The sequence below is a fragment of the Platalea leucorodia genome (assembly GCF_965183815.1).
Source record: "Platalea leucorodia genome assembly, chromosome: 4".
In the NCBI taxonomy this organism is placed as follows: Eukaryota; Metazoa; Chordata; class Aves; order Pelecaniformes; family Threskiornithidae; genus Platalea; species Platalea leucorodia.
In genome coordinates this window covers 114,206,386-114,233,409 of record NC_138826.1, presented here as the reverse complement: position 1 = coordinate 114,233,409, position 27,024 = coordinate 114,206,386, and the positions used below count along the sequence as shown (strand labels likewise).

General features: G+C 38.8%; 1 protein-coding gene across 5 annotated transcripts in view; it reads left to right on the top strand.

Moving 5' to 3' along the window:
- Positions 1-27,024, top strand: part of FAM185A (family with sequence similarity 185 member A) — a 49,614-nt gene that overhangs the window by 14,935 nt on the left and 7,655 nt on the right. For 2 of the 5 annotated variants that reach the window (XM_082311340.1, XM_082311343.1), the window contains exons 4-8: positions 6,617-6,755; positions 11,619-11,660; positions 21,949-22,044; positions 22,340-22,402; positions 24,949-25,083. In XM_082311340.1, the coding sequence (XP_082167466.1) occupies positions 6,617-6,755; positions 11,619-11,660; positions 21,949-22,044; positions 22,340-22,402; positions 24,949-25,083 (475 nt within the window). Of the gene's footprint in view, positions 1-6,616; positions 6,756-11,618; positions 11,661-21,948; positions 22,045-22,339; positions 22,403-24,948; positions 25,084-25,197; positions 25,347-27,024 lie in introns of those variants that run through there. The other 3 variants (XM_082311341.1, XM_082311342.1, XM_082311344.1) reach the window with 3 other exon arrangements.

The window sequence follows — 27,024 nt, the reverse complement described above, 5'->3', positions numbered from 1 at the left end:
GTGATAGGACAAGAGGAAACGGCCTCAAGCTGCGCCAGGGGAGGTTTAGATTGGGTATTAGGAAAGATTTCTTCAGCGAAAGGGCAGTCAGGCACTGGAACAGGCTGCCCAAGGAAGTGGTTGAGTCCCCATCCCTCGAGGTATTTAAAAGGCGTGTGGATGTGGTGCTTAGGGCCATGGTGGACTTGGCAGTGCTAGATTAACGGTTGGACTTGATGATTTTAAAAGATCCTTTCCAACCTAAATGATTCTATGATTGATTTTTCTTCATGAACATTATTTCATTCCAGCGAGACCTCCCAGCATAAAGCGGGGTGGGTAAGGTCTGACTGTAATATGCTTTGTTGATGCTACAGTTGGCCTGATCAGTGCTAATTGATTGGTAGCTCCCTTGGGACTATTGCTAGTTAGTGAAGTTAGGATCTATCCTAAGCCAGTAGCAGCCACAGGGAGCAGAATAGGGCAGAGGTAGTTTACAGCTTTCTTTGTGTGTCATCCGTCTTCCTGCAGAGGGCTTCTGGTGGAAGGAGCTGGAAACTGGAATCCTCGCTTTCTACTGGTGAAAAAGACTTAGTGCAATCTAGGAAGGGCTTTGACTGCTGTGAATTCATGCTATTTACCCCGTACTAGCATGGTGGTGGTCTTTAGAGTTGTGCTGCTTAGTCATTTGTCCCAAACTAGTTTGTTACAGCAGTGCAGTCCATGGAATTCATTTCAAATAGCATCTTGCTGGTGTTGATAAAAACAAGTGGATGGTACAAAAATAATTAGATCTATATCTACATGAAAATGTAGTTCATGAAAATGAGAAATATAATTGTTTTGCTTTGAGTCTTTAAATGCTGTTTAAAAATCTCACTTTTTTCAGACACTTTCCTGAAACAATAAAGCAAACTTCATGCAGATTAAGTTGAAGTGCTTCTTTGTGATCATAAATATTTATATAGTCTGTAATATTGATAGAAGTCACTTGTACAGTTGTAAAACTGTAGTAACTTGAGTGAAGTGAGTCATTTTAACAGGAATTTACAGCTATGGAACAATATTTTGGCTTATGTTATTTAACTTCTCATTAACAAACTCTGCTGTGTACTTAGGAAGGACAGTGTGAGATTTCTTTTCTCAATTGGCCACTTCTGTTAATAATCAGTCAGCCTTATGTCTCCTCTGTGTGTCTGTATGAGATGTTTCTTCCATCAGTTGTAGTCATCATTATGTAATTATGGCTCTGTCAGCATTTCCAGCCCCCTCCTGGAGGTGGGGAGGGAAAGGATGTGGTAAAAGACACTAAACACCTAAGAAACAGAATATTTTTAAGGGGGGAAATAGAGAAGACACTTGTAAAATATTTGAGCAAGGATAGCACAAAAAGGAAGGCCAAGAAGAAGAACATGTGGGGAAGGAGTTGTTTATGTCGTATTTAAACATGGCAATATGTTAGTTTTTGTCTTGAAAATGTGTTCAGGTGCAAAAACATTCTTAGTCTGATTTATGAAGATAGACTGACACATTTTCTTCAAAGGGTAAGAAACTGATGGAACTTGAGCACGTGGTCAGTCTCAGTAACTGCAACTCCCAAGGCTCTACTCTCAAGGAAGGAATTTTTCCAGAAAAACTGGTGGTTCGATGGACAAAAATAATCAAATTTGTTTGACTGGGGAGTCATTAGCTAATCTGTGCCACAGGGATTTTTCTGTAACACTTACTTAGCAGAACCAAACATCTTTGTTTTGCCAAAAATTCATAAAAGTTAAAGAATTTGGGATTGAAAATGTTTTTAGTCTCAGTAAAAAGCAGTCCTGTTTTTTTTTTTTTTCTTCATGCTTTCCCTCTCTAGAATACTTTTTTAGTCTTATACTTGAGCAGTCTGACTCCCCCCTGCCCCATCATTTGGGATATTCTGAAACAAATGTTCACTGTATTGGTAGTTTTTGTTTGGTTTGGTTTTTTATAGTAACTAGCTGACTCAGCACTTCTTTTTAGAATCATAGACTCGTTTACATTGGAAAAGACCCTTAAGATCATCGACTCCAACCGTTAACCCAGCACGGCCAAGTCCACCACTAAACCATGTCCCTAAGCACCACATCTACCCGTCTTTTAAATACCTGTGGGGATGGGGACTCAACTACTTCCCTGGGCAGCCTGTTCCAGTGCTTTGTAACCCTTTTGCTGAAGAAATCTTTCCTAATACCCAATCTAAACCTCCCCTGGTGCAACTTGAGGCCGCTTCCTCTCGTCCTATCCCTTGTTACTAGGGAGAAGAGACCGACCCCCACCTGGCTACAACCTCCTTCCAGGTAGTTGTAGAGAGCAACAAGGTCTCCCCTCAGCCTCCTCTTCTCCAGGCTAAACAACCCCAGCTCCCTCAGCTGCTCCTCATAAGACTTGTGCTCTGGACCCTTCACCAGCTTCGTTGCCCTTCTCTGGACACGCTCCAGCACCTCAATGTCCTTCTTGTAGTGAGGGGCCCAAAACTGAACACAGTACTCGAGGTGCGGCCTCACCAGTGCTGAGTACAAAGAGATGATCACTTCCCTAAGCTGGCTGGCCACACTGTTTCTGATACAAGCCAGGATGCCATTGGCCCTCTTGGCCACCTGGGCACACTGCTGGCTCATGTTCAGCCAGCTGTCGGCCAACACCCCCAGGTCCTTTTCCTCCAGGCAGCTCTCCAGCCACTCCTCCCCCAGCCTGTAGCGTTGCATGGGGTTGTTGTGACCCAAGTGCAGGACCCAGCACTGAGCCTTGTTGAACCTCATACAATTGGCCCTGGCCCATTGATCCAGCCTGTCCAGGTCCCTCTGTAGGACCTTCCTGCCCTCCAGCAGATCAACACTCCCGCCCAACTTGGTGTCATCTGCAAACTTACTGAGGCTGTCCTCAATCTCCTCATCCAGATCATTGATAAAGCTAGTAAACAGAACTGGCCCCAACACTGAGCCCTGGGGAACACCACCTGTGACCGGCCGCCAGCTGGATTTAACTCCATTCACCACAACTCTTTGGGCCCGGCCATCCAGCCAGTTTTTTACCCAGCAAAGAGTACGCCCGTCCAAGCCACGAGCAGCCAGTTTCTCCAGGAGAATGCTGTGGGAAACAGTGTCAAAGGCCTTACTAAAGTCTAGGTAGACAACATCCACAGCCGTTCCCTCATCCACTAAGCAGGTCACCTTGTATGATCTGTACCAGATGATCTGCTCCAGAACCTTCCCTGGCACCGAGGTCAGACTGACAGGCCTGTAGTTCCCTGGATCCTCCTTCCAGCCCTTCTTGCAGGTGGGTGTCACATTTAGTCAGGTTAGCCAGGACTGCCGATAGATGATGGAAAGTGGCTTGGTGAGCGCTTGTGCCAGCTCCCTCAGTACCCTTGGGTGGATCCCGTCTGGCCCCATAGACCTGTGTGTCTAACTGGTGTAGCAGGTCAATAACCATTTCCCCTTGGATTACGGGGGCTTCATTCTGCTCCCCGTCCCTGTCTTCCAGCTCAGGGGGATGGGTACCCGGAGAACACCTGGTCTGACTATTAAAAACTGAGGCAAAGAAGGCGTTAAGTACCTCAGCCTTTTCCTTGTCCTTTGTCCCTACGTTTCCCCCTGCATCCAATAAAGGGTGGAGATTCTCCTCAGCCCTGCTTTTGTTGCTAATGTATTTGTAGAAACTTTTGGTTTTTTTTCTTTTATGGCAGTAGCCAGATTAGGTTTCTAGTTGGGTTTTGGCCCTTCTCATTTTCTCCCTGCATAACCTCACAACATCCTTGTAGGCCTCCTGAGTGGCCTGCCCCTTCATCCAAAGGTCATAAACTCTCCTTTTTCTCCTGAGTTCCAGCCAAAGCTCTCTGTTCAGCCAGGCCGGTCTTCTCCCCCGCTGGCTCATCTTTCGGCACATGGGGACGGCCTGCTCCCGTGCCTTTAAGATTGCCTTCTTGAAGAATGCCCAGCCTCCCTGGACTCCTTTGCCCTTCAGGGCTGCCTCCCAAGGGACTCTGACAATCAGGCTCCTGAACAGGCCAACATCTGCCCTCTGGAAGTCCAAGGTGGCAGTTCTGCTGACCCCCCTCCTTACTTCTCCAAGAATTGAAAACTTATCATTTCATGATCGCTGTGCCCCAGATGGCCTCCAGCCGCCACATCGCCCACCAGGCCTCCTCTGTTCACAAGCAAGAGGTCCAGCGGGCGCCTTCCCTGGCCGGCTCCCTCACCAGCTGTGTCGGGAAGTGTCTTCCACGCACTCCAGCAACCTCCCAGACTGTTTCCTCTGCTGTATTGTATTTCCAGCAGATGCCTGGTAAGTTGAAGTCCCTCACGAGAACAAGGGCTAGCGATTGTGAGACTTCTCCCAGCTGCTTATAGAATATTTCATCTGCCTCTTCATCCTGGTTGGGTGGTCTATAACAAACTCCCACCATATCTGCCTTGTTGGCCAGCCCCTGGAATCTTACCCATAAACACTCAACCCTATTGTCACCATGTGCTGACACAACTCTCTTTATTGCTGTGCATTTTTAAGAAAGGTACTTGAAGCTGGTGAATAAGATGAGTTGGTATGTGAACTTGTTTATAATAAAGCACTTCATAATATTTAAAGAAGTGTCTAAATAGAGCCAAAACTTGCATCCCGTGGTAACAGATGTACCTTTTTGGGCTTTCCGTTTTCTATTCAGGGTGCCACAAGGCAGCCAGTTTGCACCCGAACTCTGCAGATATTTTTATTTTATTCCCTCCCCCCCCCCCCCACTTTTTTAAGTGTGCCTTGCTCTGTTTTCGTTGTGCTGATAGCAATGATGGCCCTGCTAAAATTGGAAAGGTTCTTTGCAAGTCATTTAACTTTCTTCAGAACAGGTTTAGATTGCAGAGCCTAAAATGACAGTGGCTTTTCTTTTACTTGTTGCTTTGGCCATGTGCCACAGCAGATTTACACTTTTTACACTTTGCCATCCTGGGTGAGGCAGTAGTGGAGTACTCTGTGGGAAACATTCCTAGGACAGATGCAGTGTAAACTTACGGTTGTTAAGGTCTCTGCTTGTTAGAGTTTTGTTAGAAGCATTGAAAGATTGAAAAGCTGGATTGCTGTCACTTTCAGTAGTGACAAATTATGCCTTAATATCATTGGGTTTGTTTACTCTTGATGCTTAGATTCTGTAGCATAGTTCTAAGCAGCATCACCTACAGAGATTGTAGATATTGACTGTCGCGTATCTCTAATTCTAGCACGCCACTTTGATCACCAGATTTTCTGAAAGGTTAATGTATCTTGTTACATTCTTGGAGACCTACTATGTATTGTAGCATCATGTCAAAAGTCTTAAGAGTCCATATGTAACCTTATGACTTAAGGTGTAAAGCTCGGTATGTGTGGATTGCTAAAGTCACAGTGTAATTTGGCTGGCATATAGTCCGTACTGAACCAGCCTCTTTAGCTCACTTCTTGGGGCACAAAATAGCATGGAGTTTGTGCAGCACTAGTTGCTGTTTGTCAGAATACCTTCATCCGTAGCTTATTCTTTATATAATATAACACTGGAAGGGTCAACAGATTTATTTTTTTTTAATTAACTTTTTTCCACAAGACGACAATGCTAAAATGACAGAGTGGTTTTAAAGATAAATTGACATAAGGCACAGTTTGTTCTAGAAGGCCATATATAATTTCATGTAATGAATAAGGATTTTGTGCAATTCACTTAAAGTCTGCATAAGCAAAATGAAAACAAATTGAGTGGGGGTTAAATATGAACTACTGCATGATTCCATCATAAATTAAGTTTAACTGAGGAAGAATAGAATTAAATTCATATGGTAGTTGCACAAGCACGTGATTTGTTCTGCTTTGTTCAGATAGGTGTAGGTTATGTCACAGGACTGGTTACTTGTACGTAGGTAATCTCATCTATCACCTTTTATTCCCCAAATCTATCCATAGTGCAACTTTTCAAATCTTATCCTTTTTCTCCATTTCTATTGAAAAGAAGTAGAAATGGAGATCTTATCCCTCATTTTTTCAAGGCTTTGTATAGCTTGAGGCTTAAGTTCAAGAATTGAGGCCTGAATAACCAAGGTAATATGAACAATTATACTGAGAAAAAGAGCAGCTGTGGTTTTTTGCAGACTTTCATCAAAGCTATGTCTACAAAGTGAGCCAGTTATAAATCTGCATAAATAGCTGTATGTAACAAAGACAGTGGATGTTTCAGTATGTGGTGGCAGAAAACTGATTACCAATGCTTTAACTGTCATCATGCTGTATGAACATTAAGTCTACATTATTAAAGCTAAGCCTTTTTTTTTACTTTTCAAAATGAAGCGTTTTGGTTTTTAAAAATAAATCAAGTTTTTCTTTCATCCGTTTGTGACTATTTGGGTTCTTCACCTGTATGAGGGATGTAGTAATTCATAGGAATGTTGTAAAGAATTATTAACTTGTTGGTCAGAGCTCTTGGATGAAAAGGGGTTTTGTTCTGTCTTGTGTAGCTTTTAACTAAGAGCTTGATTCTGTTTGTTCTGTACCAACAACTGCTTTTCATTTGTTTTGCCTCTTAAAAGTGTTACTTCCCTCTGCCTTTTCAAACTGTGATGACAAGTTTTCCATTATGTTTATTTAAGTTTATTTCTCTTAGAGTGTGAATATTGAGAAGCTGCAGGGGACATCCATCAACATATCTACTGAGGATGGGCTGCTGAAAACGAAGTATCTCTATGCAGAATCATCATCTCTGTCTTCAGTAGCTGGTGATATTCTGCTGGGAAGTATTCATGGTAAGAAGGAAATACTGTCACATGGTTAAGGAAACTGTCACAAATTTTGCTGCTTTGAAGGTATTCATAATGTTCACAGTAACATATGGACTAATGCTATAGACTGTCACTAAATCAACTGTACGCAGTTTATGAACAAAACAGTTCTGTATTTGTTAGAGACTGGATTGACGAGAATTAACTTACCATATAGCATACTGTATTTATTTTTAAAAACAATTTTATAAGTGTACTTGTGAGGTAGCAAAACGTGTATATTATAGGAAAGAAATGTACAACACATACTAAGGATTTCAAAATATTTTAAAATTCAGCAATTAAACTTATACTAAAAGTAGTAAGAGGCTTCTCTTCCCCTCTCTCCACCCTTTATTTTCTTCATAGGAGAAGTTAACTCTTACAGCATCTACTAAGAACTGTGGTAGAACTCAGCCATATTTCGAAGTTTTTAGTAGAAATGGTCTGTGTGCGTCCTGGCACCCTATACTAATAGAGTGGTGACAGTTTCTGTTCTGTGATTGATTGGGAAAAAAGGTCTCTAATCCATCCACCCTTTACTGTCCTTCGCCTAGAACTAAAACTAATTAACTTGAGTGTCTTTTATATCAACAGCAGTCAGGGTTGGAATCTGGTGTAGTTTTCTAATTTAACAAAATTCTCACTGAATTCTCACTGTGCTGTAATGCATTTGTGGTGATTTAACATTAAAACAAACTGGAGGATGTACAGAGTGAAAATTACTCAGGTCAGTCATAGTTCCAGATTTCCAGCTATATGCCTTTATAAACAATTTGCTGCAATTTCTTAGCAATTCTGTGCTGTCATCTTGCTTGAGAAATTACTCTTGTTTTTTCCTTAAAGGAGCAAGTCTTTTGTCCATTTATAGTAAATTTAAGACTGGTTTCTAAGCCTGTTAGGTAAAGTTCACTTCAGCATGCATAGGCAGAAATAAGATTTTTTTTTTTCTTCTTGTTATTGTATTTTTCTAACTTGTAGACTGTATTGTTACTGGTACTTCTGTCGATAAGCTGTTTTGTTTTGGTTGTTTTTTTTCTTCCCTAACTTCAAACCAATATGATACTATGGAATGATCAGTTTGTGAGCATGTTCATGCCTGTGTGCACATCCAAAAGTTTATTTTTGTTTTCTTGGAGCAAAAATGAAATGATAACTGCTGAGGTTAGTGACTTACTTCCTTAGTAATGCCTCGTTGTCATTTAGCTGAAGAAACACTGTGAAAACAAATAGAATTGTATCCAAATTATACAGACATTTCTTACGTTACTTCAGGGTTATTTTCATGAGCTTTCTACTAAATGGGTCTGGAACACCTCTAACATTATTTTAGCTGTTTCTTGTAAAAACAATTGCACAGTAACATTTGCTTAATCCTTCTAGTTTATTTTTTCAGAAAAATATTTTCTGCAAAATATCATGCTCCTCAATCATGTCTTAATAGTAAGAGCAAATACTTTTAAAGTCTTTTATTGTATTGCATATATATATATACACACACACATATATATATTGTGGAAAAGGTAAACTCAGATTATAATTTTATGTTAGAAAAAAATTAGTCACTTTCACTTCTAGTCTTTGCTCATGAAGTAGCTCAATTTTAGTAGTAGTTTTGTTTGTAAACACTTGGAGAGATTGTTTCTTGGGCAATTAAGCCCACTATTTCCCTATAGCTGACAGTATGCTGATACTATAGTTGGCATAAAATCAGCACATCTGTGCACAAAACTGAGCTAGACTTCATTGCTTTTGCACTGAGAACTTTGAAGTCAGGGCAATACAAACTTTACAAACCTGCCTAAGACCCATTTTGTAGTTGAAACTTGGGCCGTACAATTCCAACGCTGGCAGTGCCCAAGGCTGAGTGCAAACTTGGCTCAGGAAGGGCCTGAATGGAATTAAAATTAGGAACTGAAAGACTAAAACTGACTTTGTGTAGAAATACTATAGTGATTCTGTATTGCAGTCCTTAAGCAATCCTATAACAGTGATACTGTTGTTAATATTCTTGCTGACCAATGCCTCAGATTATAGAGGCATGAGCATATAATCAGAAGGTAAATTTTCTTTGCTGTCACAAAAAAAAGACAAAAAACCCCTCCACCAGCCTGATACAAGCAAACTACAGAAAAAAGATTGTCTGATCCTTTTATTTTTAAAGAAAATGAGTGTATATTGCATGCACCATGTATTTAATGTTGTTGAAGCTGGTATTTTTGTTATAGAACAAAAATTACTGTCATGTTTTTTTATGGAATGCCTGTATCACTGCTAGCAGGATGAATACAAATGGTAGTTTGAACATTTGACTTTTAATTTAACTTGAGTTTAGCTCACTTTTTAATGTCAGCTAGATTTCTCTCCTTTCAGTGCATAATTGTTGTGTTTGTACATTACTAGTAATTTAAAAACTTAATAGAATTTAAGATTTTACTTAAAGGTATCTTTGTATAAGCATTTTCATATTAAAAATTACTATCTCTGAAAAGGTGTAAATTTTACTCACACTACAGGGAATTTGAGTAATGCTGTCTTAAAACAACAAAATAGCTTGCATTTTGCAGGTACCTTTTAATGTAAAATCTAAGTAATTCATATGTCTGATAAGACAGCTGGATTGCAATGTTCAGAAATGGGCTGTTCCCAGTCTATATATCTGAAATCACTAAAATATTTAAGATGCCCTTAGAATGGGGGATTAAGATCTCTATGGAAATACCAGTGAGTACACATTTCTTTCTGTAGTTCAACCCACAACTGAAGGGAAGGGGGCAAATGCTCCCTATTGAATTTAATCAGTCTTACAAAGGAGAAAAAGGTAAAGGTAAGAGAATATGCACGTAGGCATTCTTAATTGCTCTTTTGCATGCTTCATAGTTTTACGGCAAATGAATAATGCATTATTTTGAAGAAATTGGTTTTGAGTAATTGTAATCAGTTTCTGTAACTGGTGTTACAGGTGTCAGGTGCTATTGAGCTTTCTAGTTGACCTAGTAATTACCTCTAGTCAGGTCTTTCTCTCTTTGCCCTTGACAGGTCCAAAAAATACTTGGCTAGCTTAAAAATTGTAAGTTAAGTGTTAGCCTTCATGGAACAATTACATGACCAAAAGTACACTTCTTTGTGCTGTCTGTAGACACTGCAGGTCACAACACAGCAGGACATTGCTATCTGCTTTAAAAGCAACTTTTGTTCTAGCTAAATGTTTGAAGTGAGCCTATCACACTAATATGTTTACAATGCACAACATTAGTCATATCTGCCATATAAGTTTGTGGTCAATAGGAGTTTGATTTCTAAATGTTTAATATTTTTTCAAGACCCTGCTTATCAAAACAGAAAACAAAAAAACCCAGGAAAACAAAGAGAATAGACCACAAGTCCCAGGGGCTGTATTCAGACAGAGTATAATCTATCTTCAGCTCCATGGGAGTTGCTAGCTAACAAAATCCTAGGCTTTTTTGTAGGTTGTACGAAAATAAGTACTAGTCATAATAAAATGGGGAAAAGGGTGTGCCTTTTAAAAACAGCAAACAGTAAAGCCAAACGTCTTTCAAGTTCATTGAAATATGGTTTTGTTTCAACTCTGATTTTCAGAACCCCTAAGTATTTTGTACAGTATGTGCTTGAAAAGATGAATTTAAGACTATTGATAATAGGCTTCTTTTCTAGCTTTCAACCCACGGACTGCTAAGAAAAACACTACAGGTCATATACAATGGAATCCATTCTACCCTAATGTATATTCGCTACTGTGTAATTACAGAAGACAGGAGCAGAGCTTGATCCATTTGCAAATTTTAAAGGCTTCTCCCAAAAGATCTGAAAACTGTTGTTAATACTGTGTATTACTAAATGACTGTGATCAACCTTATTTTTCAGTTATCCTCCTGGGAGGATGAGGGATTGGCAGGAATGACATGTTGTGGTTTAGTTTTTTACTTTAAAGCATTTTTGGAGAGGCAGTTATACATTTGTAATGTACGTGGAATTATAGAAGTTTCCACCAACTTTGTTAGACTGTTAGCAGCATAGATGGCTTTTCTGTTATGAGGTACATCTGTCCTCCTTCCAGATTCTCTTGATGCCATAGGTAAAGGGGAAGAGTATGTATTTTGACATTTAAGGATAAAACACCAGTGCCTGTTCAAAGTAATGCAAGGCCAGTAGGAGACCGTTCCATGTTTTATGCCTTATGCATTGTCTGTTCTCCAGTGTGCCCAACACCCTCAGATGTTGCTGAATCCAATGAAAAATGTTGACAGGGGTTCATCATGCACATAAGAATAAGCTTGGAGGGACTAGGTGACAATCAGTGATTCTTCAGGCAATTGCCCAGGAAGTAGCCTTTGAGCATAAAGCAAAAAATCCCACCAGAGGGAAGGGGCATGTGCATATATATGTATAGAAAAAAGGAAAATAAAACAGTTTTTGTTACTCATCCTGTTGAACTACTTAAATCATACATAGTGCTGTTGCAGGCATCAGAGCAATTTAAAAAATTAAAAATTTGGCCCAAAATAAAATAAGAAAATATTGTGCTTTAGCCTCGCAATGCCTCTCTGCTTTGCTCTCCCTCACATCCAGTCTGTGCCTTTAAGCTTTGCTCAGAGTGTTTTTCTTGTCTGGAATCACTTCATTGTTACCCACATGCTGAGATTTTTGTTTGTAAAGCAATAATATTGAAGCAATAGAACTGGTTTATGCTATTTTGCTTTTATATGCAAATCAGATATACAAATATAATGCTCCTGTATAGGATCACATTACTTTAGTCTTTATGATTTCAGAAACCAGTTAAATAATATGCTTTTAATATTTTTTCCCCTTTTCTTTTCCTAATAGGTAACACCAGCCTTCAGACCAAAACAGGGAGTATCACAGTAGGTAGGTTCTACCTTCTCTCTGAGATATCTCTTTTCTCACTCTTCCCTTCTCCTTTCTAAAAGCTAAATATTCATAGGGAAAGTAAAAAGGAGGTGATTCCTCTCAGATGTTTCTGCCCTCTTTTCTTTTCAGGAGTAGCACCGATAGCTGCGTAGCTGAAGAAGATCCTTTCCAAACTTGTCTGTCAGCCTTTTGCAGTTAGGCAAGGCACACTGTCTAGCTGTTGATACCACAATACCGGCTGGGCTTTGTACAAGTTAGACTGAGTCTAGGTGTCATCTTTTAGATTAAGATGGGATAAAAGAATGTGAGAAAAGACTTAAGTGTGCATCAAGTGCAATCGTTTTGCCTTTAACATAGTTCTCTGTCTTACATTTATTGATATCAGTGTTTAGCTATGTTTAGTTTTTATATCACAAAGCATTAATCATTGATGTATTACATATTGGGGGAGGGGAAGGCTTGTGATAATTTAAACATTTCCAAACTATTACGCTAATCATTGTTTTCCCTTCAGAAATAAAAACAGCTCATAAATTTTCTTTCAGGAACTTGAGCTTTTATACAACAGGGTAACTCAGAGTTATCAATTACAGTATACACTATATCGGTTGTATTAGTCTAGGAAAATATTAGGGCCCCTTTTTGACCATTTTATAGTACATCAACATAAAAGTAAGAAACTCAAATTCTGCTTATTTCTGTGGCAGAAAATTGAAGAGAATCACCGTCAAGGCTTCGTGTCTCTTGAATGTACATAGAAGGATTTCCCATTCTGTAAATAAACTTGGTTACAGGCCTAAATCTCAAAGACTTCTGCTAATGGCAGTAACTGTAGGCCCTCACTAAGCATTGTTCAGGGACGAGCTGTACTGTTACAACTCTTCTTATGTTTCTAAAGGATCTATATTAACATTACTGGAAAATGAATGCAATACACATTCTTATGAGTTAGTCATTAAACCACAGAATTAAATTAAGCTTGCTAGTCTGTTTTTCCTTCTGTTAAATAAACTCCTAGAATATCAAGAGTGTTTAAATAAAGGTTTCTTAACACAGGCGGTAGCTTTTTCTATCAACAGATGATGATTATTTTCCTTAATTAATCAGGTTCAGATTAAACATTAAGACACATCTTGCAGTTGAATAAACTTTATTTTTCAGATTTCAATTCTGAAAGCACTAGTTAGACTTAGTCTTTTCCTAAAGAGCATTAAACATCCTTTAGATTTTCATGGATTTTTCCAAAGGCAAATGACTTTTAAGATCCAGTGGTTCAACTCTCAAAACTTGATAAAGAAAATGTAAAGTTTTATGTGAAAAGTTTTTGTGTATGAGAAATTTACGCCACAAGATAGCTTGTTGGATTGCCAGAGACCTGATGGGGATTTGCTGATAGAAATAGGAAGAACAACTCAGACCTTCCAACTTCCTTGGCTGGGTTTTCATAGGGATGTAGTTAGTTATTTCACTGGAGGCAGAATTTTATCAGTTAACTGAAAAAATGCACTTTTCTCTAGGTTTTGGGGATGTATCCTTAGCTTTTGAGGGATTTATTTACAAGTCAAACTAAAACATAGTTGAGAGTGCTGGGGTTTTTTTTCAAAATATTTTTTGGAAAATACAAGTGACTGTATTGACAGTTTCTTATTCTTGTATAATTCTGCATTAAAACAGGAAACCAATGCTGTTGTCTCTCACTCCCTTTAATTTTCTGCTTTTTTTTAATTGTTTATAGAATAGTTTGATTTGTTTTTCTATTTTAGTATTACTTGTTTGTGTAAATCTGTTTTTATTTTTTGAAGACTCTATCCAAAATTCAGTCCAATTTTAAGCATCTGGCATATGGGAGCGTGTCACACTGACATTGTTAAAATATGAAAGTAGGGATTATTCCCTTTTTTTCTATACTGTGGGCTTTGTTAGTCACCGACAAATTGTTTTCCAACCCTGTACTAGAAGCTTCCTACTTCTAACAAATGTTCTATGGGTTTTGAGTGACAATTTAAAACGACCAGACTTATTTTTACTTCTAATTTAAGTTCAAATAGTCATCAGAAATCTGAATAATCTTACAAAAAGTAATGGAGTACTTTTTTCTTAGAACTAGCTTAATCTTTTACATTTTTATTTGGTAAATTCATAGGGAAACACAGGTTGGAAGAGACCTCAGGAAGTTGCAGAACCACAGAATGGTTGAGGTTGGAAGGGACTTCTGGGGGTCGTCTTGTCCAGGCTCCCTGCTGAAGCAGTCTCTGGTCTCCAGCCTCCTGCTCAAAGCCATGCCAACTGTGAGGTTGCTCGGGGCTTTACCCTGTGGTCTTGAAAACCTCCAAGGATGCAGACTGTACAGCCTCTCTGGGAAAACTGTTCCACTGCTTGACTGTCCTCAGGGTGAAAAAGGTTTTCCTTCTATCCAGACTGAAACTCTCTTTTTTTCAACTTATGTCTGTTGTCTATCGTGCTCTCATCATGCACCACTCTGAGGGGCCTGGCTTTGTCTTCTTGATCACCTCCTCGCAGATACTAGGGTCAGGTCCTGAAGCAGTCTGATCTCCAGGCTGAGCAAGCCCTCATCCCTCAGCCTCTCTTGATGGGGAAGGTGTTCCATACCCTGACTATCTTGGTGCTTCTCTGCTGAATTCCCTCCAGTTTATTGATATCTCCCTTCTTTTGGGAGCCCCAACACTGGATGCTGTATTCTACATGTGATCTAATAAGTGCTGAGTAGAGGGAGATAATACCTTCCCTTGCTAACACTGGCCATGCTCCAGTTAATACCGCCAAGGATACTGTTGGACTTCATTTCTGCCAGGGCACACTGCTGGCTCATGTTCAGTCCTGCTAGATTTTGCTTATTTCTCCATGTTACTGGTATGGTCTGATTATGTATTCTTTAATCTGCTGCCAAGCCAAATTTTCCCCTACCAGCTCAAAAAGAAAATTGTTTTTCCTTACTGGATTACTTATGTTTAACTCAATTATGCATTGAAGAAATGCATCTTCTGTGTTTGGTATAGTCAGAAATGATGAAGCTTATGGTGGTTGTTTTGTTTCAGAGGGGAGGAAACAAGCTTAACCAGCTTATGGACAGCAGGAACTTAGTCTGGCAATGAAAACTCTGAGATCCAAGAAACTTTTTTTTTTCATATGTCAGCGTCAGTTTGCCTTATTCTGCTCATTTCTTTCTTCAGTAACCCACACTAGACAACCTGAAGGCTTCAGTGACTTGCTGTGATGCTCACTGTCTTAAACCAATTGAAACCTAACAATTAAGAACACTCAAACTTTCTCAAAAACATAAATTTTAGTATAGTCCTGACATGAAAGTGAACTGAGGTGTCTGAGATCCTCTGTTGTGATGAGAGAGTGTCGTCATAAGGCAATTTCCTAGTACTGAGACAAAACACCAAAGTTCTATTTTACAAAGGGAATCAATTGTGGAAAACAATTATGGTATTGAAGACAGATTTGGATGACTGAAAAATGAAACAATAAACAACTTACTGTATTTAGAAGTAATGCTGCATCTGTGAGTTTTGTCTTGAGGGTTTAGTTTTTAAATATGTGATCTAGGGAATTTTTAAATTAAAAACCTCATTTCTGAAATCCATTAAAGGCATTTACTGTACTTCATAAAGTACAGCTCTTAAGTACTTTAAAAAAAAATACCCATGCACACGCTTGTCTCTTAATTGCAGTTAGTTCTATTGATCTAGTCTTTGCCATCTGCTGAAAGTATGTTAATGTTCTGGCTTTCATTTTTAAGGGTCCTTCATCTTCCAGGCTTGTACCTCAGAACTTGACCTTCTGTGTTGGACTGATGACAGACCTGTAATGTTTTTTCCCCATTGTTCCCATGCTTTCTTCCACACCATGCTATACTAAGGGTGCTGCTTTCCAGGCAGGTTGGAAACAGCTGCTTTTTCTTATCCCTCAGGTATCAGGCTATGAAAAATGAAACTTAAAAAAGAATAGTCCACTATGAGTTAATATCTGCTGAGTTACTACTTGGTTTTATCATCAGTCTTTGTTTCCATGTTCCCCTTCCTTCTCTTTGTGTCCTTTTGAACAGAGATTATATTGCGTTCTGGACAGAGCTAATGTCCTGGAGAAACTACTTAAAATTGGAGCATACAAAAAAAGTAGCTGCTGCCTGAGAACAATAGGGTTTTCCTTGCAGCTTAAAAGAATAAACTTTTTTACTTCTGTATGTGTTCTATTAGCAATAAACAATTTTGGTGATGTTACATAATGTACGTTTTATAGCATCTCATCTAATGGTGCTGAAGATTCTGGATGTTACAGTAGTACTTATGTTTATATTGGTTTTGGAGCAATATTTTATTTTTTCAACTCTTGATAAGATATATATTTTATACTTGTAGAATGTATGTCTTGCTACAGTTGTCAATACCTATTTGTTCATAGCAGAAAAATGAAGGACTACACCACCCATTTCATCCACAGATGGATACTTCTGTTCCAGTATAGAGCTAGCCAGTCTACATTCCAGACAGTAGAAATATAACTAGACATCCAAGTATGATCCAATTCTAATAACTTCTAACAGGCAGTATTTTCCTACAGATATGATATCTGAAAGTCTTTCACAGGATGCCCCAAGTGGAAAAATAATTGATTTTTTTGAAGAATTGTTTCCTTCCCTCACTAGTTGGGGTGCACTGAAACCTCTTGATAATTGAATCCAGAATGCTCTCTCCTTAAATACTATCACTGTTATTTAATATATATTAGGTACATTCTAAGAAATGCAGTATCCTAGAAATATCAGGCTTGTTCATTTTATTTCAGACATATGTTTCCCACGTATACCACTCTTAATCTACAAAAATTTGACTAATGAAGATATAATTTCCATGGATTTACATCAAGAGAACAAATCTGAAAGTCTGAATCTATGCAGAGCTAGATTAAGGTATTTGTCCTTCTTGGAAAGAAGCAGCCATGATATAAAAGAACTGCATGTCTCTTATGCATCTTAAAATACAGGGCTGTGTTTAGTATCGTAGAATACTATTTATTTATTAGATCTGAATACAAAACCAAAAGTGCTTTTCCTGTTGGGATAAAATACCATGATGCTGAAGAAATCACTCTGTAGTTTGACCTTTTTTTTCCTCAGTAGGTCAGCATTCTCCTTAAACATACTAAAATTACGGCTAACATTTTCTTACTACTCCTTTACAAGTGTTATAAGCTGTGAATTTTGAAACTGTGAAAATGAAATCCTGAAATCCTGTTGTCAAAAGGAGGCTGTTATGTTTTAATCTGTAATAAAAAATAAGTCCTAGAAAAGAAATCATAATGTTTAATGAACATGGCCTCTGGAGGTTGTCTGGTCCACCCTCCTCCCTCCAGCCAGGGTCACCTAGACCAGGTTGCCCAGGACCATGGCCAAGACAGCTTTTGAATACCTCCAGGGATATGCCAGTATACCAAGGTATATACAAGATCCCCCCTGAGCCTTCTCTTCTCCAGGCTCAACAGTCCCAGCTCTCCCAGCCTTTCCTCATAGGAGGGATGCTCCAGTCCGTTAATCATCTTTGTACCTTTTGTTGGACTCTCTCCAGCACGTCCATGTCTCCCTTGTACTGGGGAGCCCAGAGCTGGACACAGTACTCCACGTGTAGCCTCACCAGTGCTGAATAAAGAGGAAGGATCACCTCCCTTGACCTGCTGGCAATGATTTGTCTAATGCAGCCTGGATACCGTTCACCTTCTTTGTGGCATGGGGACATTGCTGGCTTGTGTTCAACCTGGTCTCTACCAGGACCCCCAGGTCCTTTTCTGCCAAGCTGCTTTCCAGCTGGGTGGCTCCCAGCATGCACTGGCTCCTGGGGTTGTTCCTGTGCAGGTGCAGGACTTTGCACTTCTCATTGTTGAACTTCTTGTGGGTCCTGCCAGCCCATTTCTCCAGCCTGTCCAGTTCCCTCTGGATGACAGCATAACCTTTTGGCATATCAGCCACTTCTAGTTTTGTGTCATTAGCAAATTGGTGAGGGTACGCTCTGCTCCATCATCCAGGTCATTAATGAAGGTGTTAAACCAGACTGGACCCAGTATTGACCCTGGAGTTCACCACTAGTTACTGGCCTCCAACTCGAGGCTCACAGATGAGCAGTTTTACATAATTTATTGAAACTTCCGCAGGAGGTTTTGTGGGGATTTCATACCATGTTCCTGACTAGATGCACACATCTCTTCCGAAGTTGCTTCCATCCCATTAGTCTCTTAAACGTTTAAAACGGTAGAGACTTAGAGCCAATTGGTTTGCAGAGATGATTAGCACAGTGTGATATAGTCTGTGGAAGAAGATGCATAGATATGGACAGTGTGGATATTCAAAGGGGAAGATCCCATTTGATCTATAGTGGGTCAGAGGCTTATCAAGGTGAAGTTGTACTTGGCATGTTGTATTATGATGCAGGATTGAGGCATGTAACAGGTTTGGTTTTTTTTTTGGAACAGAGTAAGTTACCCAAAAGAGACTCTGGCCTTTAAAACCAACAGATATAACTTTAAAATCTAGGTAGAAAATAGATCATTTAGAGGTAAAAGGGTAATCTGGACAATTTAGTTAGCGAAGGAATTGTTTTAATGAGAGATTTCTTTGCTTTCTGTGATACATCATTTGTTTTGCGAGGACTGGATGGTGAATATGGTAAGGACTGCTGATGATTTTTTAGTAGTATGTGCTTATCAACAAACACTACTAGATAGCCAGTTAAGTAGGAATTAAATCTTCCTCACACTTCAGATATGTTGGAATCTTATACTTTCTTCTATCTATAACCAAATCATAATAAATATTTTGTGTTTTCCTATTGAAATCAGTTTTGTCACTGATTTTAACATGAGCAAGGTCAGTCATTATGTACTATTAGGAAAAGTAAATATGTTTTTGCTTAGACTTAAGGAAAGATCACTTGTGTTTAATCCTTTCTTCAGTACTTGGCTTTATAAAATGAAGGAAGAAGAGATACTAAATGTTGCGAATGATGTTTCAGTTTTGTCACCTTTGTAGGCCTTTCAGTGATTTCAGTTGTATAGTCTTTCTCAAGTTATGTGACTTAGGTCTTATTCTTCAAGCTGTACTTATTTTTCATAAAGCTTAACAAAAACTTTGTCAAGGACATCTTGCTTCACTGCTTTTTTTTTTCCCCCTTTTTTTCCCTGTACTAGTAAATTCTGAAATAGCTGAAGTTGCTCAAGAGTGACCATCTGCTCTGTTTCCAGCAGAACAACTCATGCTTGTATTTCCCCTTGGGTTGTCAGTCCTCAGCAAACTCTGAATTCAAACTATACACTTTTTTTCTTGTTGTTACTTTCAGTTATTCACACGGATCCCAGCTAACACTGGGTGTATATTTAAAAATAAATCGCCTTAGTTTTGTTCTGTCATAACTGTAAAATATGTATTGTCTCCCTTGTTATTTCAGTTATGAATTTTATCCTGCCAGATTATGTTACTTAATATAGGGTAATTTTTCTTGTTGAAATATTTATTTATTTATATTTGGCCTTTTTTGTTACATAACTTCATCATTGCTGGTTTTAATTCATTTTCCTTTTTCCTCCTTCTCATTTGTTTATAGAGACACAAAACTTAAAACAGCATCTTTAGTAGACTTTGCAGAAATGATGAACAACTTTAAGTCTCTCAGCATTCTTATTTGTATCTATGCATTTATATTTAATATCGTATCCATAAAGTTCTTTCTATCAATCATATTCAGTTGTTCCCATAAAATACATTTCATGTTATTTCCATAGATCAAAGCTAAACAGGTATTGTAGTGTCAGCTTCAGTGTTTGGTTAATGCTGCTGAGGTTCTCAGTGTTTTTGAAGCTTTGCTGTATTTTCTTCTGCCATCAGAAACTTCTGTTCAGTGGTGTACTCTGGGAGTCAAAATCTGGCAAGTCATCCTCCCAAAACAGCGTTCCGCTTTCCCTCAAGTTGTTTTTGGTTTTGGGTTTTTTTTTGGTTGGTTGGTTTTTTTGCTTTCAAGGTAAATCTGTGCCTTGGCAAACCCATGCCTACTGCCCTCTTCCCGCATCCTTTATTCTGTTTATGCCTTCTGCAAACAGAATCCAGTCTCTCTCATGAAATCAGAGTTGTTTGTTTGGGTTTTTTTATGTATATACATATATATATGTATAAAATTGAAAATCTAGAAAGGAACTCTCTCTTCAGTCTTGAAGTGAGGCTAGTCGATTTACAAAAGGCATCTTTCCACTGTGAAGAATCTCACAAGAGCTGCTTTTGCATTTGAAGAGTGGGAAGAGGAAGGATTCACTGAATAAACATTGGTCCCTGTAAAGTACCATCAGCTGGTGGTGGTGTACAGACTGTTAGCAGTTGTTCTCCCTGGAGAGGGTTGCTGTCCTATCGCAGGAGACTCCTCTTTCTTCACAGTGCAGATAAAGGAACTAATTGCATGTTTTGTTGAAAGCAGAAGAGTCAGCGGCTGGATATTTCCTGTATTTGTTGCCACAAGATCTCTGTCAAGGTTATGTGGAGTCTCAGTGATTGGCTGTTACTAAATTTGATTTGGAATATCTGCAAAAATAGCTTTTACATGAAAATGTTGGTTTATGGCTACAAAAAACTTTCATTATAAAGACTGTTTCAGGTGAAATTTTTCTGTTTCAATGACTTTCATTTTCAAGCTTATGAACATTTTAAAAAGCTATCGATAAAATGTTCCATTGTAACTTATACAAGCAAAACTTTTTTTTCCAGTTCATTAATTTCAGTTAACGAACAGTTCATTTTTTTTTCTTACAGATTTGGAACAGAACTTCTTTAACACAGTCTACTGAGATGGGAAAAATATTGCCATCCAGTTCTAGTCACTATTGTTTACTTGTTAGTCAAAGACAGTCTGTTTCTCAGCTGACTAAATATGGATTGGCTACTTTTTTTTTAAATTACTTTCCCCTCCAAAGAAATCAGTTTTAGCTGTGGGATAATAATCTCTTTCTATGTTTTTACTTTTGCATGTAATACGCTGATCTTCCACATCTGTGCTTGAGATCTGGCAACAGAAAAGCTCCAGACGAGTGTATTTAGAGCTAAAACTGTACAGCAAACTTAAGGCTTTAATCCTAGACATCCTTGTTATGATTAATCGACTTCATTCTCTCATTAATGTTTTTACTTTTTAAAATGAGAAGTTTCATTCACATTTGATTTTGTTATTTCAGCTCATTCTGAAAGTTTGACTGTCCGTCTTTTTCTGTGCACAACCAGAAACTAAGAAAAACAGTCTCTATCAGTATTTCAAGATTTCTTGCCAATACTTTCATTTCCAGCCATGTATCTAAAAAGATATTTCGCTGACTGCCTTTTGCTCATGGACATATGTATCTTTTTTATGCTTCTCGAGTTGCTTCATAATTTCTTTGCAATTTTTATCAGCTATAGGTCTGTTCAATAGTTCAAAAGTTAACTCTTTAGGACTTCGCTGTAATATTGTGGAAATCTGTGTATTTAAAACTGGAATACATTGCAAGTAATTAAAGACTACTTCTCAAGTATACAATTAAGGCTTCTTAAAGGCTTTCTGTTTGTAAAAAGGCTTCTTCAGAAAGTTTTGTTATCATAAATTTCAGCTAATAAGGTATAGTAGAAAATGTAGGTCTCTATTCCAGGGCAAAGAACAAATGCTGTTTTCCTATGTATATTAAAGTGCAATAGTTATCTCAAACATTTGTTTAAAATTCAGATGTAGTGAATCAGACTTTACAAAGCCTGATAACACAGTTCTTATGTGTAACAACATGTTGCAATGCAGAGTAGCTTTGTGTTTGCATGGGGTAGCTTTGTGTTTGCATGGGGTAGCTTTCCTGGGAAAGTTCTCCCTGTGCAGAGTCTGAGCAAATGAACTCTTTTGGAAACTAAAATAGATCTTAGTGTTCAAATTTTGTGCTTGATCTTCGCATCAAGATGAATTCATCCTTGTAGAAAGAGGGGAGCATTGTTGAGGCCTTGTGGATGCTGCAAGTCCAGTACCAACTGCAGGGCTATGGCCTTGGGACCAGTGTATGCCGCAGTTCTGGACTGCAGAGATAAGTTTTGTTCAGAAACCTGTTTTTCTATGAGAAGTCTGATATTCAGTAAATTAATATAAGATACTTCTCAAGCACAGAATTGACAAAATCAGTTCAAAGTACAAAGAAAGAGTCTAGCAAATTTTTATTTTAAAAAAGTGAATGATACACAAGTTCTCTTATTTTCTTTTTTTTTTTTTTTTTTTTTTAGATTCATCAGATGGAAGTCTAAAAGCTTCTACACATCATGGGGCAATAGATGTTTATGTCAGTCAATTAAGAAAAGTGGATCTGAAATCCCAGAAAGGTTAGCAAACTAAAACAAATATTTTTTTGTGGCAGCTTATGATGTAAAAGAAGAGGGGGTAAGGAGTTTTTTGTTTACCTGTCTGGAAAAAATTAATTTGTGAAATTTGTGATTGTTGGTTGTCTACGTTCTTTTTTACCTCATTATTAGAAAATGTGTGTAAATACTTATAAATACTGTGTGTAAATACAGTAAACTCTGTAAGGGGCAATGGTGCTTAAAATGGATTACAGAATTTTTTTATTTTTCAATACTTTCTTTTCTTCCTGGCAATCTACCCAACGGAATTCTTCAGAGTTGACTTGGATTACAATCTTCCTTTGCCTTGAGCCCAGTTTACTCCATGGTGCTGATATATGTATGTACAGAGTCACAACCATCACGTGGTTACATTTCTTTTTCCTGCCTTTTCCTGGTGAAATGTCCCATTACTGAAATTGGAAGGCAGAAAAACAAAGATGAGAGGGCCTTACCCTACCATTCTTCCTTTTTTGTCCTCATTACTCACTAGAATTTCACTTCTTAATTAAAAGCTCACTCCTAAAGTTGGATTCATAGTTTTACAATAGCATATCTTCTGAATGGCAAATAACAAAGTCCTGACTACATCTTGTTAGTCATAGCTTTGCAAAAAAAAAAAAAAAAACCACTACAGCATTTCTATAGTTGACTTTAACATCATAACTTCAGGTGGTTTAAAGGAATATGGTATTTGGTACCCTTCTCGTGTTGTCTGGGAGGCAATGCCTATGCCCTGTTGAATCCTAGCAGTTACACAGAAGGAGAATAATGATGGAAATGCATTGAAATCACTTGTGTGCCATTCTTCTGTACAAGCTGTTCTGGTTCCATTGGTGCAAGGACATTTTTATAGTATTTCCTAGTTACCTTTTGAATCACTTAATACTGCGTTACGTCTCTTTGAATTAGTAGCAAAGAGGAATGTATTTAAGAAAACCTAATTTAAGTTATTTTCAAAACATTGCCTGACATCTCTTTTGGCAGCACAGTTTAGTAAAGGCAAAGTTGAAGTTCTGTTTTCATTTACCCCGTAAATTCAGAGTAACTGCTGACAGCTGCAGCATAGAAAATGTCCCATTCGTGATAAATTAGCTGCATGTGTGTTGGATTTTATGAGTCACATCACTGAGCAACTCTCCAAGGAGGACCCACAGATGAAGACCTTTTCCCTTTCTTATTCTAAGGCTTTTGTATATCCAGCAAAATTTAGGCCTAAATTCTACTGACAGTTATTGTTCATCAGGACTGTCACAGGCAAGTGATTCTGCTGAATTTAAATTGCATAGCTAGGGTTGCTTTCTGACTGCTACTTAGTTGTTATAACATCTGTTTTCTTATTGTGTTCTGCTTCAGCTTTTGGCGTGTATTTAAAGAAACTTCTTTATGTTTTTCTAAAGTCAATGTTGGAATTGGGCAAAAACTAAGGAGCACATATCCAGAAAGTGTATTCTGAATTTTGGTACGTTTTTCTTTTAATGTGTAGAGTCCAGCTTCCAAACATTGTGACTGAGTAGCTTCAAATATGACTGACATGGGCAGGTTGGGGGCTCAGCGTCTGCCTTCAGTCTGATGCATAGAAGCACGTATTTAGGGGAAGCAGAAGTCAGAATTTCTGTTTTTAATCTCAAGGGTAGAATTATTCGGGCCACCAAAACCGCAGTTTTGCTAGTAGTTTACATTTTAGCAATATATAGTTGTCATGGTTTAACCCCCGCCAGCAACTAAGCCCCACACAGCCACTCGCTCACTCCCCTCACAGTGGGATGGGGGAGAGAATCAGAAGAGTAAAAGTGAGAAAACTCGTGGGCTGAGATAAAGACAGTTTAATAGGGAAAGCAAAAGCTGCACACACAAGCAAAGCAAAAGAAGGGATTCATGCACTCCTTCCCATGGGCAGGCAGGTGCTCAGCCATCTCCAGGAAAGCAGGGCTCCATCACACATAACGGTTACTTGGGAAGACAAACGCCATCACTCCCAACATCCCCCCCTTTCCTTCTTCTTCCCCCAGCTTTATATGCTGAGCATGATGCCATATGGTGTGGGATATCCCTTTGGTCAGCTGGGGGCAGCTGTCCCAGCCGTGTCCCCTCCCAGCTCCTTGTGCGCCCCCAGCCTCCTCGCTGGTGGGGTGGGGTGAGAAGCAGAAAAGACCTTGACCCTGTGTAAGCACTGCTCAGCAATAGCTAAAACATCCCTGTGTTATCAACAGTTTCCACCACAAATCTAAAACAGAGCCCCATACTAGCTACTGTGGAGAAAATTAACTCTCTTCCAGCCAAAACCAGCACAATAGTCTAAACTGGTTAGTCACTTTTGAGACTGCATCTGTTCAAGGATGTGAACAGCTGGCCCTGTGCAGTAAAGCAAAGACAATTGCTAGCGTTAACAGTATGTAAGTGGTGTCTCATCATTCCAGAGGAGCAGTTCTTTCATAATGTGCCATGAAGTGGCTGGATTAATCATCAAACCCGATCTCCTGTCCTTGCTTAGGAGTGTAAATATGCAACTAAAGATGAAACTGAAGTCATAATACTTGTGAGGTCTATTAGATTTGCCTTCCTTGATCATTCATGTAATAAGATCCCCTACCAGAGCCGTTGCTAGCAGTCTATGTCTATGTTAATTTTCATGTTTGCCAAGGAAATACTGAGACACTATTTTCTACATGTGACGTAGAGCATTCTGGTTATGATAAATGAAGATATCTTCATTTATCCTTTCAGAAACAAAAAAAGAGGTTACCGTGTCTGAAGGCTCTTAAAAAAACCCAAAAAACAAAAAACAAACAAACAATGATTTGATTCAAGTTAGCTAAATAATTGCCTGTTTCATGCTTTGATCTCAATGTTAAAATAACGAGCTTTCATTTAAATTTATACCAGGTTCTATTACAGTCAAGGTACCTGCCTCTCTCAAAGCCTATTTACAGTTGTCTGGAAGAAAAGTGGATGTGAGCTCAGAGATCCAGTTAAAAGAAACACAGAGTGCCTCCAAAGACGATCACGTAACTATAAGTGGTAAGGCTTACTAATCTTGGCTTCCAATAAATGTCTGTCTGGCCTTAGTCAAAGGCATCCGCGTTTCCTTATGAGTTTATTACTCTTGGCTTCTTCTTGTTTCATCTGTTTCAGGTTCAAACGTTTGCTTGTGCATTGTACTCCCCATGTTACTAGATGACTTTTTCATTTTGTTTGGTAAATGACTTGTGAATGCAACAACTGATTCTCTAACAAAAGTCTTAGAGCTAAATTCATCCTCGGCATCATTCCTGTGAATTTGTGGGAGGTAATCCAGGGCCGAATTTGACCCATTGCTTTGTTGGCTTAGACAGTCACATATAATAAATGGCCAGGGAATGCCTGTTAAAAATATAATGAAAAGTTTTCTCTGTGTATCTCTGTTGGGTGGGAGAGGGAAGTAAAAGGGGCATATGGCAGATCTATAAATGTGCAGTATAAATGTTAAGCAGCGCAGGGTAGGCTGAGAAATGATGGGTGGGAGACAGCTAGGAGAAGAGCAGAAGAAGCTGGAGCATGGAGGAACAGAGCACGCATGGAAAGGTGCCTGTGATTACTGGAAACATTCTTCTAATGCATTTAAAATCGAACTCGGGAATCCCAAGTCTTGCTGTTTCCTGCTTTAGAAAACAGTTGTACAATTCCTTGTCAGGGTATATTTCTCCCCTGCTCTCCAGATGTGTCTATCTAGAAGTTAGGGCTGTTGATGTTACCAATTACTCAGTTTGCTCAAGAGGGAACATTAACGTAATGTGTCTGAAGGCTCCAGCTTTGTTTTTGAACGTGTTATGTCAGTGTGACCTGCTATGATAGCAGATTGGGTGAGGCTTTGAGTTTTTCTTTGGTTTTAAACCTAAGAAAATATGCACAAAACTTCTTTTCCTCCCCCATGTAAGATGATAATCTCAAAGTCAGGAAATGTTAGAAGTGTATGTACATAATTTTAATGTGTGGCCTGCTAGTATAAAATAGTAGTCTTGAAATGTAGAGGGGTATCCCTTCCTGTCTTCAAGACAGGAACTAGCATTTAAATTTACTAGTGGTTATTAAATAGAAAATTTTTAAAAACCGTGGTTAGAACTTCTCAAGCTAGAAACCTGTGGAAGGACCCCAGATTCCAGCAAGGCTGGAATGCATTGCCTCAGCAATAAAACAACACATCTCCCAGCGAAGGAGGACCACTGGCCAGTCAATCGTCTTGTTATTCTGGCAACATTAAAGATAAGAGTGGTGTTTCAAATACACGCAGCTGAATGGCTTCTCTGGTTTCACAACCCAGTCAGTGTTTATGTAGGACAGTCATCGCTGAAGCAGATGCAATTTTTCAACCCACTATTCTGTATGGAAGTGATCTGGCAGTTGAGGCCAAAAGCAGCTCTAATTAGTTAACCCTCAAATAGACATATCCCAAAGTCATGGAAATCAGCAAGAATTGTGCAGAGGCAGCAGCATTAGGCCACTGATTATCAGTTGTTTAAAGAGGCTACAGCATTGCACAAAAAATTTATTAAACATAAATCTAAATTGATCATAATACAGGTGAATGAAAAATACACCCTGGAATGGATTTTCTGCAGGATACAATTCAGCTAAACTAGTGCTGGCTGGAAGTAATGTATCTTCATCTGTCTTTATACCCAGCATTTAGCTTTGCTGAGTGTTTTCTCACATAATGTAACGATTGATTTATAGCAGCTCTCTCCTTCCTTTTCTTCACTGGTAGGTAAGAAGCAACAAACCTGAAGGGAGATGAAGTAATTGGTTTTAACCTGTTCTTTGCTCCTTTTCTTACCCTTTTGGAAACGGTGCCTCCCCTTTCTTTGCCAAGTCAGTACCATTCCTTTGGCATGGCAAGGGAGATGCTTCTTGCTTTTCCTTCTCCTTACCTTATCCCATGGGGACAGTGTATTCTTTCTGCAGGTCAAGCACTTGTCCCCTCCT